The 20,467-nt window shown below is 41.2% G+C and overlaps 4 protein-coding genes across 4 annotated transcripts; all 4 read right to left on the reverse strand.

The window, feature by feature from the left end:
- Positions 1-4,638: 4,638 nt before the first annotated feature.
- Positions 4,639-6,095, reverse strand: LOC309355539 (olfactory receptor 14A16-like). Its single transcript, XM_081886481.1, has one exon. The coding sequence runs from the start codon at positions 5,687-5,689 to the stop codon at positions 4,754-4,756; it is 936 nt and encodes a 311-aa protein (XP_081742607.1). The 5' UTR covers positions 5,690-6,095; the 3' UTR covers positions 4,639-4,753.
- Positions 6,096-9,732: 3,637 nt separating this feature from the next.
- On the reverse strand, positions 9,733-10,704 carry LOC309354809 (olfactory receptor 14I1-like; the record flags this gene model as incomplete). Its single annotated transcript, XM_081885076.1, has 1 exon — positions 9,733-10,704. One exon carries the CDS (start codon positions 10,702-10,704, stop codon positions 9,733-9,735), a length of 972 nt encoding a protein of 323 aa, XP_081741202.1.
- Positions 10,705-15,567: 4,863 nt separating this feature from the next.
- LOC309354810 (olfactory receptor 14I1-like) lies at positions 15,568-16,539 on the reverse strand (the record flags this gene model as incomplete). The annotated part of the gene is made up of 1 exon (XM_081885077.1): positions 15,568-16,539. The coding sequence occupies one exon, from the start codon at positions 16,537-16,539 to the stop codon at positions 15,568-15,570; it is 972 nt and encodes a 323-aa protein (XP_081741203.1).
- Positions 16,540-19,175: 2,636 nt separating this feature from the next.
- On the reverse strand, positions 19,176-20,177 carry LOC309354811 (olfactory receptor 6E1-like; the record flags this gene model as incomplete). The annotated part of the gene is made up of 1 exon (XM_081885078.1): positions 19,176-20,177. The coding sequence occupies one exon, from the start codon at positions 20,175-20,177 to the stop codon at positions 19,176-19,178; it is 1,002 nt and encodes a 333-aa protein (XP_081741204.1).
- Positions 20,178-20,467: the final 290 nt, after the last annotated feature.

Genomic DNA, 20,467 nt, shown 5'->3' on the forward strand with positions numbered 1-20,467 from the left:
GCAATGCACACACACTCCATGCAATGCAACTACACACTCTGTTCAATGCAACTACACACTCTGTGCAATGCAACTACACACTCCATGCAATGCAACTACAAACTCCGTTCAATGCAACTACACACTCCGTGCAATGCAACTACACACTCCGTGCAATGCAAAAACGCACTCAGTGCAATGCAAAAACACACTTCAAGCAATGGAACTACCCTCCACGCAATGCAACTACACCCTCCGTGCAATGCAACTACACCCTCCGTGCAATGCACCCACACTCCATGCAATGCAACTACACACTCCGTGCAAAGCAACAACATGCTCCGCGCAATGCAACTACACACTCTGTGCGCTGCACACACCCTCTGTTCAATGCAACTACATACTCCGTGCAATGCTCACACACTTGGTGCAGTGCAACTACACATTCCGTGCAATGTGCCCATACCCACACTCCGTGCAATGCAACAACAGCCTCCGTGCAATGCAACAACACACTCTGTGCAATGCACACACACCCTCCGTGCAATGCACACCTCTGTGCAATGCAAATGCAAATCTCTCACGCAAAGCAATGCAAATGCAGCCCGTGCAGCGCTGTGCCCTGCAATGCACAGAGCAAACTGCAATGCGGGCAGGCAAAGGTGCTTTCTCCCGCTTGCATATTGCAAACATGGTGCCTGTTACATCCCTCGCAATGAGGGAACCACCAACAGGCCCTCGACACTGGGCCTAAGTGTCCAGGTAGAGCAATGGGGGAGCATGCAGCTGTCCCGCATAGGGACCAGTCCTGCAACCTAGGCATTACCGGCACTATGCACTGACCAGCTGAGCTATCTAGGATGATCCCTAAAGACGCAGGACAGCCTCAGCCTGACCCCTGTAGAGGTCCAAGGTGATGTCTGAATTATCATCCTTGCTCCTCTTTGCCCTCCTCCTGGATTGCAGCCTTCAAAAATGCTTCCTTCTGGAAGAAGGCACCTGGGGCGTCCGCAAATCATCCCCTGCAGGAGAGGCAAGCTCTGGAGGCATCTGCAAAACCCTGTCATAGTCTGCAAAAACTAAACCATGTAAGGAACCGGTGAAACTAATGCTTCATGGACCACATGGGGACACTATTCAGGCCGGAAACGCTTCCAGGCCATCGAATTCTAGGGCAAAGCCCTAGGATCACCTGCTAGGCCAGGCATAAATGTTTCCAGTGAAATAGCAGAGTTGAGGTAGCCCACAGCCTGTCCAGGTACCCCTGCTTGCCCTTTTAGAGGGAAGCACCCCTTCAAGAAACCCAAAGCTCTTTTGCCACAAATGGGCCGAACTACAGAATAGCCCAAAAGGAGCAGTTTGTTTTGTTTTGTGATAACAATGGCTAAGAGGGGGATATGAACCCTGTCTCCCAGGTCCTAGTCCTACACTTTAGCCACTAAGCCACACTGGCTCGTCTCTAAAATGGCAGTCGCCACTATCAGGGCAAAACAAACTTAACGAAAATAAACTTGTTCAGAAACAGCATAGTTCAAGAGCATATACAGAGTGCTCATAGTCGTTGGAGGCACAGGGAGCCTCTGCCGCCCTGTCTGCCTCAGATATACATTAGCAGCAACTGAGCCTGCAAGCAGGTACATTCTTATAGAGAGGTCAGAGACTTAACAATTAACTGCTACCTGTAGCAGACTTAGGCCTGGAAGTTATGTGCAGGCCAAATAGGCCTCCCTGCCTCTGCTCTTGAGAATCTTAGTCTCATAGCAATATTAAAAGAACTCAAAACAGTGCTCTCGCCCAAGGCTAGATCAATACTTGGCCAACAGCGCTGCACACACCCAAACAAAGCCAACCTTCGGGGGTGCTATAAACGAAAATGATTCCAGCCAAGCTGGGAACAGCCCTGACTAGCCCCACAACTTACAACAGGAGAAATGGGGGAAACCTTTTTGCGAAAGAAAGCCCCTACCAGGGGCCCTCTCCCTATTGGGAAAGGCAAGCCACAGATACAGGGAGAATCTTCCCACAGGGCAGGGTAAGGGGTGGGGTGGGAAATCGAACAGGAAAAGGGGGGAATTAAATTATTTAAGGGACTAAAGAGGATTAAAAGAAGGGGGAAATAAATAAATGTAACCAGACAATGAGAAGATTGAAACACTGTCCTCCAGACAGTCCAAGCGCTCCATGTGATCCGGTGTCCACAGCAAAAGAGAAAGAGAAAGCTGTGGACCCTGCTTATAAAGCCATTGACCCCACCCCTAAATTGGCAACATCAAATTTGCCCCAGTAACAACACCCACCTATCTGCTCCCAGGCCTCTAGCCATCTATGGCCTAGCCACTAAAATGGGGTTTTGTTCAGCCCCAACCGCAACACGTGCTCTCTTTTATGTGAACACGCTGTATTGCAAAACCTGATTTGTAGAAGGGGGTTGATCTGCAGCAATAGATAAATTCAGCACACGGAACGTTATAAAATCAGCCCAGGCTTTCTTGTAAGATTTAAATGTGGAGGGGGCCAAGGAAGAGACTACTCCCTGCATAACTAGGCACTTCCAAGGCTCCATAGGTACACCAGAAAAGGCTCTGGCAACTGCTGTGCATTCAGTGCCAAAGATCTGAAGCGGTTCATCTGAAAGCGAGACAGAGAAGCCAGGTGAATCCCCAGAAATGTGCCACCACCTTTTATATTCCCCCACGATCACACCACCGATCTCTGATTGGCCAATAGGCCATGGTGTGATTATGGGGCCATTGTGTGGGCTGGCCTCAATCTCCCACCTCCTCAAGGATGGGGGGGGCACACACCTTGGGCCCACATGCAAGGCGGACCCTCAGTTAGGAAGATCTCATTTATCTGGCAATAAGCCAAAATGAATTCAGTTAAGCTTATTTTGAGCAAACATTATTTTGATTGCAGAAAAAAGTGACCAGATCAGATTAATTTTATTTCTATCAAATCATCAGATTACCACACATCATATATATATATATATGTGTGTGTGTGTGTGTGTGTGTGTGAAAAAAGTATTTGATCGATCCCCTGCTAAATTTGTCTGTTTGCCCTCTGACAAAGAAACGATCAGTCCATAATTTTAATGGCAGGTTTATTGTAGCTGTGAGAGACAGAATAACAACAAGTAAACCCCCAGAAACCCAGAAGACAAAAGTCAGAGATTGATTGACTTTTTAAATACCATAATCAACTCATCGTGGAATATGTACATATACATATCTACACACACACACACACACACAAACATAAAAATACATGCCGATACACACATGCATGCATACATAAATACACACATACATACACACGGAACGGAGCAATTCCTTGCCACACCTATGTGGCTGCATAATTCGTTCCAGACATATAAGGTATTTTGTAAACATGAAGTTCATCTTGTCCAACCCCCTGCAATGTGGGATTATGTTGTTGCCTCAAGCAGGAGATGAACCTGCAAACTTGGCATTATCAGCGCACTGCTCTAACCACTGAATCATCCAGTATACATGAGCTAACAGTCTTCATGAGCTAACTTTCGGTTGATACCCTTACAATGTAGGGATGTGTTGCTGCTCCCTGCAAGAAATGAACCTGCAAACCTGGCATCATGGGCATAGAATTGAGACACACAGGGATTTCTGGGATAAAGAGCTGCTACAATGTGACTAAAGAGCTATGGGAGCTTTAAGGCTGCCACGCTTTGCTCTCTGGGAAGAAGGGTGGCTCATACTTGCCTTAGACACATGGGCCAATGTCCCCCGCAAAATGGCATTGGCGTGAGAATGGGATAGTGACACAGAAAGGGAAGGATGCTGGATGCTCTTCTTCACCCACAAAAGTGGCCCCTGGAGGAAGAAGGTGGCAACAGCCGTGGCCAAGCAAGGATCGCAGGTAAAATACTCAAAAAGGCTGCATTGCTCTGGCAAGGCACCACAAGAGGGATCCTTCAATGAGGCCTCCAGATGGTTGAAGCTGGCTAGGTAGGCAGTGGCAGTGGGCCGAAAACGAGTGTTCTTAACTGGTGCTCCAAAGGACCGATGCCTCCAGAGGTGGGATAAAGATCATGAAGGGATCTAGATCCGATGCTCCTGATGCTCTGGGCCAACTGTGCTGCCAGTGTCAGCTCTGGGCCCCTTTTTTGCTTCTGGAGCAGGCTGCTGCAGATAGGCAGAATGTGAATCGGGTTTGGTGGGAACCCACTAAGTACTGTGGCAGCCAGGAGAGCCAAGCAACGGTTGGCAGAACAGCGTGGCTTCAGGAGGATGAGGAAGTCGTGCCCTGTGCTGCAAACACCGCCCACTTTAGGACCATGTGAGCATCCATTTTCATATAACATGCACTAAATTTAAAATATACTTTCCGAAGTCTTTCCCAAGCTCTATTCTTAGCAATAGGCCCAATACACATCTTTTTATGAAGCACTATTACTATTTTTAATAATAAATGCATTTTTAGTCACTCTTTACCTAAGTACATTCTGAACAACAGGAGATGGGCTGGAAGAGTAGGGCATCACTCAAAAGTGGGCACTAGAAATTTGCACACAAAAAAATGTATATGTGCAAGACACAACTTGAGCACTCATGCGTGAAACATCATGTGTGAAACTTTCCTAATATATACATTTTATATGCAAATTTGCCCAATACACATCTATTTGCAAAGCACTATTATGCAGTATAATACATTACTATGCTATTTTCAATGGCATTTGCATTGTTATGCAATGCACAGGAATTGTGATGTGTATGAGACACAATGCAAGCAATCATGCCAGGAGACTTCTAATTCTTTTCGGTATTTTCAACACGGCCTCTTGGATGTCTTTGTTCCTAAAGCTATAAATAATGGGATTCATTAGTGGTGGCAAAACATTATACAATACAGCAGAGAGCAAATCCATCGTTGTAGAAGAAAGTGCTTTAGGTCTCATATATGAAAACACAGCTGTGCTCATAAATAAAGAAAAGACAGTCAGGTGGGGAATGCAGGTAGAGAAAACTTTATATCTGCCTTGAACAGAAGGGATTCTCAGCACAGCAGAGAAGATATAGCCATAGGAAAGAAAGATGAACCCTCCACAAAATGAATCTACAATAAACCCAATGGCAAAGATCAAAATTTGGTTAACCTTTGTGTCAGTACAAGAAATCTTAAGCAACTGAGGGACATCACAGAAATACTGCCGAATAATATTGGACCCACAGAAATGTAGCCTGAAAGTGATAATGGTATGTAACGATGAATGGATTGAGCTGCTGATCCAGGAAGCAGCTGCCATTTGGATGCAGGCATCCCAGTTCATGATCAGCTCATACTGTAGAGGATGGCAGATTGCAGCATAGCGATCATAAGCCATGATAGTGAGCAAGGCAAGCTCAGAACCTGCAAAAGTGAAAACTAAGAAAACCTGTGCGACACAGCCAGCAAAAGAAATCCTTTTGTCATCTGACAAAGAAGCAGCTATGGATTTGGGGATAGTGGCTGAGATGTAGCAAATGTCTGATAATGATAGGTTGACCAGAAAGAAGTACATAGGAGTGTGCAGTTTGTGGTTCAGGGCAACAGCAATAGTGATTAGGAAATTCCCCACTAAGGCTATTAAATAAATGGAGAGAAATATCACAAAGTAAAACAACTGTTCTTCTCGATTACTGGAAAACCCCACCAGAAGAAATTCTGTCACTGTAGATTGGTTGGCCATCTTAATTCTTTAGTATTTCTTAAAACAATTTCTTGAAGAGCAGCTCTGTTATTGTGTTTTAGCAGCACCAGCAGAGGTGTTTGTAACACCTAAAATTAGAAAGGAGTTAATGCAAGTCTGTTGGATGGGGAAACATGCAGGCAATTGTATGTGGGGTTTGCCCCCTATCCCAATATGAGGTAATGGGTTATGCCAGCAGTAGACATTCAACTGACACCATTCATTCTCCCCGGTACTAATAGAATTTTAGAGTTGAAAAAGAGCATGGGGAGCATCTCTGCAAAGACCCAACTTGCTTTCATGTTGAATCAAGATTGAGAAAGTAGAATCAAATACACACTACAGCTTATCAGAGCAACCTTGCTATTAGACGTAAATAAGCAGATTCTCATTTGTTTGTTTGCATAAAGGATCTTAATGATGGTGTTTTTGTTTGTTTTGTTGCGTACCATAATGCTTCTACTTTATTTTTAAAAAGCAAGTCAAACACTACCTAGCATTAATGAAACATCATTTGGCTTTGATGAGCGTTCAGAGTTTAAAACCAATAACCAGAATTTGGTAACACCCCTGTATTACCTTCTCTTACCTATAAATACTACCTATTTTTTCATAGAATAATCATGTCTTCATTAATCCTACTACTGTATTAAACGTTTTGTGGTCTTTTCAGAACTGAAATATGAGCACTAGATGTAAATAAATTTAAAAATCCTCCTTGGGGTGTGGTTGCATAAAGGAAATTTACACTTGATGTTTCGGTATTTTTGCTAACCATAATGCTTTCACACACCTCCTAGCATTAATGAAAAATCATGAGGCTTTTAAGCCCAATCACCAGAATTTTGAAACATGCTGGCAATTGTATGTAGGGTTTGCCTCCTTTCTTAATATGAGATAATCCTCCCTAACGCCAGAATTTTGAAACACCACTTTATTATCTTCTCTTACCTATAAATACTACCTATTTTTTCGTAGAATAATGTTTTCTTCATTAATCCTACTGCTGTATCAAACCTTTTACAGTCTTTTCATAACTGAAATATGAATACCTTCCAAGCCCTAGTCTACACTGAGTATGAAATAATAGGATTCTACTCACCTCTGTCTTTGTCTGGAAGAAGAAATGTCAAAATGTTGAAGTGTGGTCTGAAATATGAGCACTAGATGTAAATAAATTTAAAAATTCTCCTTGGAGTGTGGTTGTATAAAGGAACTTTACACTTGATGTTTTGGTATTTTTGCTAACCCAATGCTTTAACTTTCTTTTTAAAAATGCAAACTACACACTTCCTAGCATTAATGAAAAATCATGAAGCTTTTAAGCCCAATCACCAGAATTTTGAAACAACACATTATTATCTTCTCTTACCTATAAATGTAATCACTTTTTATCAGAGAAAAATCATGTTTGTATTAACTTACTGCTGTATTAAACATTTGAGATCTTTTCATAACTGAAATATAAGCACCTTCCAAGCCCTTGTCTGCACTGAGGATGAACTAATAGGATTCTACTCACCTCTGTCTTTGTCTGGAAGAAGAAAGTTCCAAAATGCTGAAGTGTGGTCTTTAGCAGATGATTTATAGTTTGTGACAAAGAGGATTCAATTGAGCCTCCCTGCTTTCTGTAGTGTTTCAGAGAGTCCCTCCTTGGAGAACATCACATGCGGACTTGCAAATCCTAATTTACAAAACAAGTGATGCAATTGTCTATATTTCCTACCATTATTTTCCCTCTATCTTTAAACCACTGACCCTTAACTTCAGTCTTATGTAAGGGATGCTTAAGAGTGACTTGCTAATGAATGGAGACAGAACGGCAAACTGATTTCAAAATCTAATTGGTTGTTATATCTTTTTTATTGATGTCAAGCTGCATCTCAAATTAAGAACTGAATCTGATTAACACAAGTAAATTATTCTGACTATTCTGAGCCAGTATAGTGTTGTGCTTAGAGTGTTGGACTAGGACTAGGGAACTCAGGTTCAAATCTCTGTTCAGCCATTAAGATAACTGGATGACCTTTCACCAATTTTCTCAGGCTAAGCTACCTTACTGAGCTGTCTGGAGGTTAGACTTGGGAAGGTGACCTTCAGTTCCTTGGAGGAAAGCTGGGATATAATGACAAAAAGTAAATATTGGGAGCAAACCATCTGAAACAGGTCTATGATTATAAACTTGAACAATAGTTCTGTTTAAAGAAACTTGGGAAGGATCCAAAGCAAAATGTTATGCTTTGAAATAGGATGTCGGTATGTTAGGTGTTCACACCTAGGGTGGAGATGAATTAGGAAAGGCTGAAGGACTCTAGATGGAATGAAGCTGGTTTGAGAAACAATACTGTTATGAGTTTCATCTTTATTCCTAGATCCCTTTCTAATCGCTGGATCTGGCAAGTGTTAAAATCTAAGCAAGGATTTTCATTCCTGGACTAGCCTCTGCTGTACCTCATTCCAAAGGAAACACAAACCCTGTTCATTTTGAAATGATTAACAATCTCTGAATTTAATTTGCATCAATTTATTACACTTTCTGAACACACACCTCCTGTAAAATACATATTTTTCAATTCTTTACATTTTCAATTCTTTACAATTAATTCTCCTATTAAATGTCCACTTTGTACTGTACATAAATATATTTTGTGAGGTCTTCTTGCATTTGGAAACCTCATTGCAAATGGCAGTGTTGGACACAATCGTGGATCGGCCTTAAGTATTGAGTCATGTTGTTGAAGTTATCAATGGGCTTGTCCCTACCTTTTCCAGTCCTCACTACTTTGACGATTGCTTCCATGATCTTTTGATGTGAACTACCAACACAGGAATTTTATTCAGCATTAAATGAGAAGAAATTTCACATAAGATAGTTTTCTGAGAAGCGTGTTGGATAATTTCAGCCCCTTCTCCCCCTCCCATCAGAGGTTACTTATGTTACAAATAAGCACCCACAAACAGCATAAGAGATTTTGGAAGAGCATTTCACATCAGCTTTTATTTCATTCACCAACCACTAAGGAGTCGCTTTTACGTTCGAAGCATTAATGTCTGGCATGGAAAACTATACGTTGACTTTCATTGCTGGAATTGGAAGTGCAACCCATACACATTTTTAAAGCAAAACTTGCTGTTACTAACCCAAGAAAGTGATGGTCAATGAATTCAAGTAACAATGACTCTGATGAATGAATCAAAACAGTTATCAAAAATTAGTTGCCAAAGGCTTTTATTTTTACTATAGGTTTATTAAAAATAAAATAAGAATATTTCTGACTTTCTATCCACAGTCATAACCTTCAAGACAACTGAATTTATAGTAAATATAATGAAATAAAGGTTTAAAAAAATCTGTTCTAGGAACAAGTCAATAGAAATTGTATCTCTTTATCTCTTTTCATACACTACACACAGCCTCAGCAGCAATAACCAGGAAACGCATAAAAAAGAGCCCAGATCATTCCTGTGGGATCCATTTCATATGCATGCTGAAATGTCATTACCGTAGCCTTACATCTAAAGACAAGCAGAGATGAAGCCAAAAGAACCTACCAGTAACACCATGATCTAGTCTAGATTAGTCACAATTACACAATCGTACGTGTCTGCCCACTTTATTAAAAAAAACAAAAAAAATGGGACACTGAGCAGAACAGGGTCATAGATTAAGACATAAGAACATGGGTAGGTATACTTCAAATCAGGGGAGCCGACTTGCCCCCACATTGAGGGAGCCCACTCATGTGATGCATTACATGATGGCACTGGGAGGAGGCAGGATGCATGGAGGGTGATCTGTGCCCTTTGTTCATCTCAGCCCCCGCCTGGGTCCCGGGTGAGGGCAGGGGCACTTGGAGGACACCGGTGGTGGTGGAGACTGGTTGCCCCCTCAATAATGCAGGGCTCAGCCCTCTGCCCACCAATACGGAGGGGGCCAAAGCCCCTTCCGGTCCCTATATGTGGCGCTCCTGCTTCAAATCATCTTATGTATGATGTGCCAGTCAGAAACTTCCACATCTGACTCAGGGAGTAGACATTCCTGTTTACATGTTATCCAACAGACCTATACAGCCACATTTTCCTTTGGTATGCTTTTTCCAGGATCTGCCATAGATTTTCCACAACACTGCTTTGATCTCCTTGTTTCTCATGCTATAAATTATTGGATTCATCAATGGGGGAAGAACACAGTAAGCCATGGCAACTGAACTGTCGAGACCCACCACAGATTTGGAAGTTAGTTTTAGGTTGGCGAAGATGCCAGTGAAAGTAAATAAGGAGACAACGCTGAGATGAGGAATGCAGGTAGAGAAGGCTTTGTCTCTACTCTGTGCTGAAGGAATTCTGAACACTGTTTTGAAGATCTCCACATAGGACACAACTATGAAACTGAAGCAGCCGAGTCCTAGACATGCACTCAAGCCCAGAGCCACAGCTTCAATAAGGTACAAGTCAGTACAGGAGAGCTTTAGCAGTTGAGGTATCTCACAGAAAAACTGATTGATGATGTTGGAACAGAAAGGAACAGCGAAGGTGGCTCCAGTGTGTAATGTTGCGAAAAGGAGACCACTGATCCATGTACTAGTCACCATTTGGATGCAGGCTTCCTTATTCACTACTGTTTCATAATGCAATGGGTCACAAATGGCAACATACCGGTCATACGCCATGACTGTGAGGAGGAAAAAGTCTGATGCCATGAAGAAAAAGAGAAAGAAGACTTGAGCGATGCACTCCGAATAAGATATCAACCTGGTGTTCATGAGACAGTTAGCCATGGCTTTTAGTATTGTGACTGAGATGTACCCAAGGTCCATAACAGACAAATTTGCCAGGAAGAAGTACATGGGATTGTGAAGATGGGGATCTGTGACCACAGCCACAAGGATGAGGATGTTCCCTAGCAATGCTGCCATATAGATCAGTAGAAAGATCACAAAATATACAAGCTGTATCTCCCGAACTTCAGAGAAACCCAAGAGGAGGAATTCCGTAATGGTGCTTTCATTGGACATTTTGTCCTTAACACATTTTGCCCTACAAAAAAAAAAAAAAACACAGGTAACATAACCAAAGTTAGTAAGGCGGAATTCTCTTTTTCTTAATCATATGCCCCCTTTTAAAAGGCTACTTTTAAAGTACACATTCCTCACATACAAAAATTTCATTGCCCCACCCCCACCCCACCCCTCTATTTTAATAGAAATGGATTTGGGGGTAGTGGTTGAGATGTAGCAAATGTCAGGTTATTGTAGGTTGACCAGAAAGAAGTACATAGGAATGTGGAGTTTGTGGTTCAGGGCAATAGCCATGGTGATTAGGAAATTCCCCATTAGGCTGTTAAATAAATGGAGAGAAATATCACAAAGTAAAAAAAAAAACAAAACTTCTCGGTCACTGGAAAACCTCATCAGAAGAAATTCTCTCACTGTAGACTGGTTGGCCATCTTAATTCTTTAGTATTTCTTAAAACAATTTCTTGAAGAGTAGCTCTGATATTGTGTTTTAGCAGCACCAGCAGAGGTGTGCTGCTAAATTTCTAAAATTAGAAAGGAGTTAATGAAAGTCTGTTTCATGAGGAAACATACAGGCAATTGTATGTGGCGTTTGCCCCCTAACCCAATATGAGGTAATGGGTGATGCCAGGAGTAGACATTCAACTGACACCATTCATTCTCCCCAATACTAATAGTATTTTAGAGTTGAAAAGGAGCGTGGGGAGCATCTCTGCAAAGACCCAACTTGCTTTCATGTTGAATCAAGATTGAGAAAGTAGAATCAAATACACACTACAGCTTATCAGAGCAACCTTGCTATTAGACGTAAATAAGCAGATTCTCATTTGTTTGTTTGCATAAAGGATCTTAATGATGGTGTTTTTGTTTGTTTTGTTGCGTACCATAATGCTTCTACTTTATTTTTAAAAAGCAAGTCAAACACTACCTAGCATTAATGAAATATCATTTGGCTTTGATGAGCGTTCAGAGTTTAAAACCAATAACCAGAATTTGGTAACACCCCTGTATTACCTTCTCTTACCTATAAATACTACCTATTTTTTCATAGAATAATCATGTCTTCATTAATCCTACTACTGTATTAAACGTTTTGTGGTCTTTTCAGAACTGAAATATGAGCACTAGGTGTAAATAAATTTAAAAATCCTCCTTGGGGTGTGGTTGCATAAAGGAAATTTACACTTGATGTTTCGGTATTTTTGCTAACCATAATGCTTTCACACACCTCCTAGCATTAATGAAAAATCATGAGGCTTTTAAGCCCAATCACCAGAATTTTGAAACATGCTGGCAATTGTATGTAGGGTTTGCCTCCTTTCTTAATATGAGAAAATCCTCCCTAACGCCAGAATTTTGAAACACCACTTTATTATCTTCTCTTACCTATAAATACTACCTATTTTTTCGTAGAATAATGTTTTCTTCATTAATCCTACTGCTGTATCAAATCTTTTACAGTCTTTTCATAACTGAAATATGAATACCTTCCAAGCCCTAGTCTACACTGAGTATGAAATAATAGGATTCTACTCACCTCTGTCTTTGTCTGGAAGAAGAAATGTCAAAATGTTGAAGTGTGGTCTGAAATATGAGCACTAGATGTAAATAAATTTAAAAATTCTCCTTGGAGTGTGGTTGTATAAAGGAACTTTACACTTGATGTTTGGTATTTTTGCTAACCCAATGCTTTAACTTTCTTTTTAAAAATGCAAACTACACACTTCCTAGCATTAATGAAAAATCATGAAGCTTTTAAGCCCAATCACCAGAATTTTGAAACAACACATTATTATCTTCTCTTACCTATAAATGTAATCACTTTTTATCAGAGAAAAATTATGTTTGCATTAACCTTACTGCTGTATTAAACATTTGAGATCTTTTCATAACTGAAATATAAGCACCTTCCAAGCCCTTGTCTGCACTGAGGATGAACTAATAGGATTCTACTCACCTCTGTCTTTGTCTGGAAGAAGAAAGTTCCAAAATGCTGAAGTGTGGTCTTTAGCAGATGATTTATAGTTTGTGACAAAGAGGATTCAATTGAGCCTCCCTGCTTTCTGTAGTGTTTCAGAGAGTCCCTCCTTGGAGAACATCACCATGCGGACTTGCAAATCCTAATTTACAAAACAAGTGATGCAATTGTCTATATTTCCTACCATTATTTTCCCTCTATCTTTAAACCACTGACCCTTAACTTCAGTGCTATGTAAGGGATGCTTAAGAGTGACTTGCTGATGAATGGAGACAGAATGGGAAACTGATTTCAAAATCTAATTAGTTGTTATATCTTTTTTATTGACCAAGATGTCAAGCTGCATCTCAAATTAAGAACTGAATCTGATTAACACAAGTAAATTATTCTGACTATTCTGAGCCAGTATAGTGTTGTGCTTAGAGTGTTGGACTAGGACTAGGGAACTCAGGTTCAAATCTCTGTTCAGCCATTAAGATAACTGGATGACCTTTCACCAATTTTCTCAGGCTAAGCTACCTTACTGAGCTGTCTGGAGGTTAGACTTGGGAAGGTGACCTTCAGTTCCTTGGAGGAAAGCTGGGATATAATGACAAAAAGTAAATATTGGGAGCAAACCATCTGAAACAGGTCTATGATTATAAACTGGAACAATAGTTCTGTTTAAAGAAACTTCGGAAGGATCCAAAGCAAAATGTTATGCTTTGAAATAGGATGTGGGTGTGTTATGTGTTCACACCTAGGGTGGAGATGAATTAGGAAAGGCTGAAGGACTCTAGATGGAATGAAGCTGGTTTGAGAAACAATACTGTTATGAGTTTCATCTTTATTCCTAAATCCCTTTCTAATTGCTGTATCAGGCAAGTGTTAAAATCTAAGCAAGGATTTTATTTCCTGGACTAGCCTCTGCTGTACCTCATTCCAAAGGAAACACAAACCCTGTTCATTTTGAATTTATTAACAATCTCTGAATTTAAATGGCATGAATTTATTACACTTTCTGAGCACACTCCTCCTGTAAAATACACATTTTTCAATTTTTTACATTTTCAATTCTTTACAATTAATTCTCCTATTAAATGTCCACTTTGTACTGTACATAAATATGTTTTGTGAGGTCTTCTTGCATTTGGAAACCTCATTGCAAATGGCAGTGTTGGACACAATCGTGGATCGGTCTTAAGTATTGAGTCATGTTGTTGAAGTTATCAATGGGCTTGTCCCTACTTTTTCCAGTCCTCACTACTTTGACGATTGCTTCCATGATCTTTTGATGTGAACTACCAACACAGGAGGGGGACGTGGGCTGCACTGTGGGAAAAACCTCAGTACCTAGGACTTGCCGATCGTATGGTCGGCGGTTCGAATCCCCACGGTGGGGTGAGCTCCCGTCGTTCGGTCCCAGCTCCTGCCCACCTAGCAGTTCGAAAGCACCCCTAAGTGCAAGTAGATAAATAGGTACCGCTTTATAGTGGGGATGTAAATGGCGTTTCCGTGTGCTGCGCTGTTGCTGGTTCGCCAGAGCAGCTTCGTCACGCTGGCCAAGTGACCCAGAAGTGTCTCCGGACAGCGCTGGTTTCCGGCCTCTTAAGTGAGATGAGCACACAACCCTAGAGTCAGACACAACTCGCACACACGGGCAGGGGTACCTTTACCTTTACCTTACCAACACAGGAATTTTATTCAACATTAAATGAGCAGAAATTTCACATATGATTGTTTTGTGAGAAGCGTGTTGGATAATTTCAGCTCCTTCTCTCCCTCCCATCACAGGTTATTTATGTTACAAATAAGCACCCACAAACAGCATAAGAGATTTTGGAAGAGCATTTCACATCAGCTTTTATTTCATTCACCAGCTGCTAAGGAGTCTCTTTTACGTTCGAAGCATTAATGTCTGCCGTGGAAAACTGTAGGTTGACTTTCATTGCTGGAATTGGAAGAGCAACCCATACACATTTTTAAAGCAAAACTTGCTGTTACTAACCCAACATAGTAATGGTCAATGAATTCAAGTAACAATGACTCTGATGAATGAATCAAAATAGTTATCAAAAATTAGTCGCCAAAGGCTTTTATTTGTATTATAGTTTTTTTAAAAAATAAAATAACAATTTTTCTGACTTTCTATCCACAGTCATAACCTTCAAGACAACTGAATTTATAGTAAATATAATGAAATAAAGGTTTATAAAATCTGTACTAGGAACAAGTCAATAGAAATCGTATTTCTTTATCTCTTTTCATACACCACACACAGCCTCAGCAGCAATAACAGGGAAAAAGCATAAAAAAGAGCCTAGATCATCCCTGTGGGATCCATTTCATATGCATGCTGAAATGTCATTATCTTATCCTTACATCTAAAGACAAGCAGAGATGAAGCCAAAAGAACGTACTAGTAACATGATGATCTAGTCTAGTTTAGTCATCATTACACAATTGTATGTGTCTGCCCACTTTATTAAAAAAAAAAAGCAATGGGACACAGAACAGAACAGGGTCATAATGAAGGCATAAGAACCTGGGTAGGTACACTTCAGATCAGGGGAGCTAACTTGGTGCCACATTGAGGGAGTCCGCTCATGTGATGCATTACAGGATGGCGCTGGGCGGAGGCAGGATGCATGGAGGGTGATCTTTGCCCTTTGTTCATCTCACCCCCGCCTGGGTCCCGGGTGGGTTGGGGCAGTCGGAGGGCACCCAGTGGTGGCCGAGGATAGTTGCCCCCTCAATATTGCAGGGCTCAGTCCCCTGCCCACCAATATTGAGGTGGCCAAAGCCCCTTACGGTCCCTATATTTGGTGCCCCTGCTTCAAATCATCTTGTGTATTATGTGCCAGTCAGAAACTTCCATATATGACTCAGGAGGTAGACATTCCTGTTTACATGTTATCCCAGAAACCTATACAGCCACATTTTCCTTTGGTATGCTTTTTCCAGGATCTGCCATAGATTTTCCACAACACTGCTTTGATCTCCTTGTTTCTCATGCTATAAATTATTGGATTCATCAGTGGGGGAAGGACACAGTAAGCCATGGCAACTGAACTGTCCAGGCCCGCCAGGGAGTTGGAAATTGGTTTTAGGTTGGCGAAGATGCCAGTGAAAAGAAATAAGGAGACAACGCTGAGATGAGGAATGCAAGTAGAGAAGGCTTTGTCTCTACTCTGTGCTGAAGGAATTCTGAACACTGTTTTGAAGATCTCCACATAGGACACAACTATGAAACTGAAGCAGCCGAGTCCTAGACATGCACTCAAGCCCAGAGCCACAGCTTCAATAAGGTACAAGTCAGAACAAGAGAGCTTAAGTAGTTGAGGTATCTCACAGAAAAACTGATTGATGATGTTGGAACAGAAAGGAACAGCGAAGGTGGCTCCAGTGTGTAATGTTGCGTAAAGGAGACCACTAAGCCATGTACTAGTCACCATTTGGATGCAGGCTTCCTTATTCACTACTGTTTCATAATGTAATGGGTCACAAATGGCAACATACCGGTCATACGCCATGACTGTGAGGAGGAAAAAGTCTGATGCCATGAAGAAAAAGAGAAAGAAGACTTGAGCGATGCACTCCGAATAAGATATCAACCTGGTGTTCATGAGACAGTTAGCCATGGCTTTTAGTATTGTGACTGAGATGTACCCAAGGTCCATAACAGACAAATTTGCCAGGAAGAAGTACATGGGATTGTGAAGATGGGGATCTGTGACCACAGCCACAAGGATGAGGATGTTCCCTAGCAATGCTGCCATATAGATCAGTAGAAAGATCACAAAATATACAAGCTGTATCTCCCGAACTTCAGAGAAACCCAAGAGGAGGAATTCCGTAATGGTGCTTTCATTGGACATTTTGTCCTTAATACATTTTGCCCTACAAAAAAACAGGTAGCATAACCAAAGTTAGTAAGGCGGAATTCTCTTTTTCTTACTCATATACCCCCCATAAAATGTCTACTTTTGATCTGGGGAGAAGAAAATGCCATAATTTTGGCATGGGTATTGCCCCCCATCCCCTATTGCCTCCCCATTAATAATAACTGAATGGATTTAAAGTTTTAGGGAGGGGGGAGAGAGAAGTTTCATCATCTCTTAACACCAGAGAACAGCATAGTGTGCCCCCCTCTCCCCATACCAAGTTTATCCAGTATGCCCGTCTCTCAAATCATTAAAACTACAATAGAATTTATATTATTTGAATCTCATGGCACATACATAGTGCTCAGTGAAGAGCAGTTTATAGTGATGTGGTATTATGGATTGGGGATGGATGCACTAGATTTGAAGGTCCTACTTTTCCTTCCCCAGATACAGAAAACTGCTGATCTGATCACATATTTGGAGTAGGAGGCAGGGGTCTAGGAAGTGTGTGAATCAAATGGCAACATTCATCCTGTCCTCACAGTCCTCAAATGCAAAAAATTCAGTGCCCCATCCCCTCCCCACCCCTCTATTTTAATAGAAATGGAAAGAAAGAAATGTCAAGAAAAATACATGAACTATTTTGATTGTGAGAGCGAAAGGCACTCATTGGTTAAGTGCAGACAGGAACAAGGAAGGAAAGAATTATGAACTGCTTAATTTTTACCTTTCAGTTGGATGACATGAGGTTGCAAAATTTGAATAGGTACTGAACAGGTTGAGGGAACATTCAGGTTAACCCCAATGAAATGCCATGTGTTCAATTTGCCCTACTGAAATCCTCAGAAGCTCACTTCTCCCCCAACAGAGCCTGTTAATAAATGCATTGCAGTCTACAGATGACATCATACATTGTATCTGTGGTCCCAAGAGTGCACAAGACATTGGGAAAGAGACTACCAAACTTATTCTCAGTAGAACTGGAGACTCTCAGGTAGTCTCTAAAGCTCATCAGGAGGGAATACGTGAAATATTGTGTGTGTTTCAAAAGGATCAGAAACTTGAAAGTAATAGCTAATGCAGATTCAGGTTGTGAAGTCAGAATTTTGGAAATTAATTCTTCTCATTTACTTCCCTGTATATTTACTTCTATTAATACATGTGCATACTGCACAAAATACTAGAACATCACCATTCCCTGCATCAGGATGTCAGCATGCCCTCTCTATATGACCCCAGTTCAACTTCATAAAAAGGTGTGATGAAACAGCCATATCATAATGATACGTGGCATTCTCCAGTTGTGTGAAAACTTACATAGCCCAAATAGTACCAAACAGGCACAGTAGGGAGATATCTGTATCCCGTTGGGATACTGCCAGGGAGACATCGACCCTCACTGCCTCCAGCCGGACTTGGGACGTCCATCGATCCCCCGTAGACGTGCAGTATCAGCAATTAGCGACACGAAGCCTCAGAAATAGATTGCCACATTCTTAGGCTGGTGCACACTCTATCAGCAGAATTCACACAGCAAAAGTTGCACAGCAGGAGAGCATATTTACAAGTTTATTCGGCGTTGGTCAGAACAAAGAAAAACATGACCGCCTGCTAGCGTGTTCAGGCACCGAGAGAGAAAACGAAAGCAATAGCAAACATAAACATCCTGTGAACAGGAAATACGCAGACTCTGTGACACAGAAAAGCCTGCTCCCTTTTAAGGTGGAACGGAAATATCCTAACATATCCTTGGGTTTGTAGTTTGTGAGAGAGTGTGTGAGTTTTGTAAAAGAGACAGGGAGGGAGAGAAATTGGTACCAAATGCTGCCTGACTGTTGGAGGAAGAGTAGAAAACCAGAACACTTGAAGGGATGGAATGGCTATCCTGGAATAGGGCAAGGACATGACTTGCTGGAACCGTAATAGAAGCATTACACACACACACACACAAACACACTGTGTGTGTGGATCCCATTTATTTGTGACTGATGGTAATCTCTCTACAACAGAGAATTGTGTAACCACCAAAAACTGAATTGTTGCTTAAGTTTTCAAACGTAACAATTAAAGTTTATCACAAATAGCTTCAAGAAATTCACAGCTGGCTACAGTGTGATAAAAACGTTTGTTGGAAAATTATACTTAACGAACAAATTTAAATTGTAAAATTGATGTCTCTCAGAAATGCAATTGCATAATTGTCATTAACCAAGTAAAACATTTTATATTGAGGTTTCATTTTCTTCATCTGAGACTCACACAACAGAGTTTTCAGATCATTCTCAGCCTCATCATTATCAAAATTATTAATAACAACAACTATATGCCCCTTTTCACAGGAACTCAGAAAGTAAAAAAAAGTGGATTATAGTATTACTGTTTTCAAACCAACTCTCTGAGGTGGCTGAGGCTGTAAGACAGTAGCTGTTCAAAGACTGTCCTGTGAGATTCATCACTGAGTAAATTTTAAAATGAATATCGCCTCACTGAAAGACAGAAGCTCCACCACGCCAACAAAGATTAGATGTTTCCCAGGAAAATGATCTACACATCTAGAACATTCAGCTGAACCATTTTTCCAGTCTTGTAGATGTGTGTACACCTTCCCACCAACCTCCCCACCTTTATCAACTTCCATTATTTAATACTACACAGTGCATAGGTCCATTTTCCTGTTTCAGAAATCTGAGCTTAATTAAGGGGGAAGTCTTTCTCCTGACAAGATGTTTCAGGGCCTCCTTGACTTTCTTGTTTCTCAGACTATAAATGAAAGGGTTCAGCAATGGAGTTACCACTGTGTTCAGTATGCTGACTACCTTGTTGAGGTCCAAAGAGTGATTTTTTTGTGGCTCAACATACATGAAAATGCAACTCCCATAGTAGAGGGTCACCACAATTAGATGAGAAGTACACGTAGAGAATGCTTTCTGTCGTCCTTTGGCTGCAGGGATCCTAAGCACTGTTCCAATGATGAAGATATAGGACAAACCTGTCACCAGTAATGAGCCCAGAAGCAGCAAAGCTGCACTTACAAAATTAATCATTTCAATTTTCCTTACATCAAAGCAGGCCAGCTTGAGTAAGGGGTCAACATCACAAAAGAAATGTTTAATGACATTGGGTCCACAAAATGGCAGCTGGCCTACCAGGATTGTAGGTGGTAGGACTGCAAAGAAGCCCCACATCCAGGAGGCAGCAATAAGCTGGAGGCAAAGGCGCATGGTCATGATGGCTGTATATCTCAGTGGGTTGCAAATGGCAAGATAGCGGTCAAACGACATGACAGCCAAAAGGAAGAACTCACTGGAACCTGCTGAGAAGAAAATGTAGGCTTGCAAGATACAACTATGGAAGGAGATGGATTTTCTCTGACTCGTGAAGTTGACTAGCATTTTGGGGATAATTGTGGTGGTGTAGAGAGCCTCCAAAATAGACAAGTTGGCAATAAACATGTACATTGGGCTATGAAGGCTGTTCTCACAGCACACCAAGGTAATAATGATAAAGTTGCCTACCATAGCAACAGTGTAGGTGATGAAGAATAAAGTGAAGAGCACTGGTTCATCCACCTTAGTATCAGAGAAGCCTAAGAGGATGAATTCAGTTACAATCCTTGTCTGGTTCCTCATTGTGATGTGCTGCTGAAACAGTCACTTGAGGAAATGGAGAGATGGGTAGCAGCTGGGCAGACAAATTCTTCTTCCACTCTGAAATTTTAGATAAGACAAGACAGGCATGAAAACTGAGTTTGAGAAGCATGGAAGAGTCCATATGGCATTCCCAGTCAGACCATGCATGGAGAAATCAATTATGCTTGCTTAAACTAAGGGAAAGATGGGAAGAGAGAAGTATTGAAAGAACCAAAACTGGAATTCTATGTTTCATGAATGCAAAACATTTGCCCTCTATCAAATTACAC

The sequence above is a fragment of the Podarcis melisellensis genome (assembly GCF_964234715.1).
Source record: "Podarcis melisellensis genome assembly, chromosome: 13".
NCBI lineage: Eukaryota > Metazoa > Chordata > Lepidosauria > Squamata > Lacertidae > Podarcis > Podarcis melisellensis.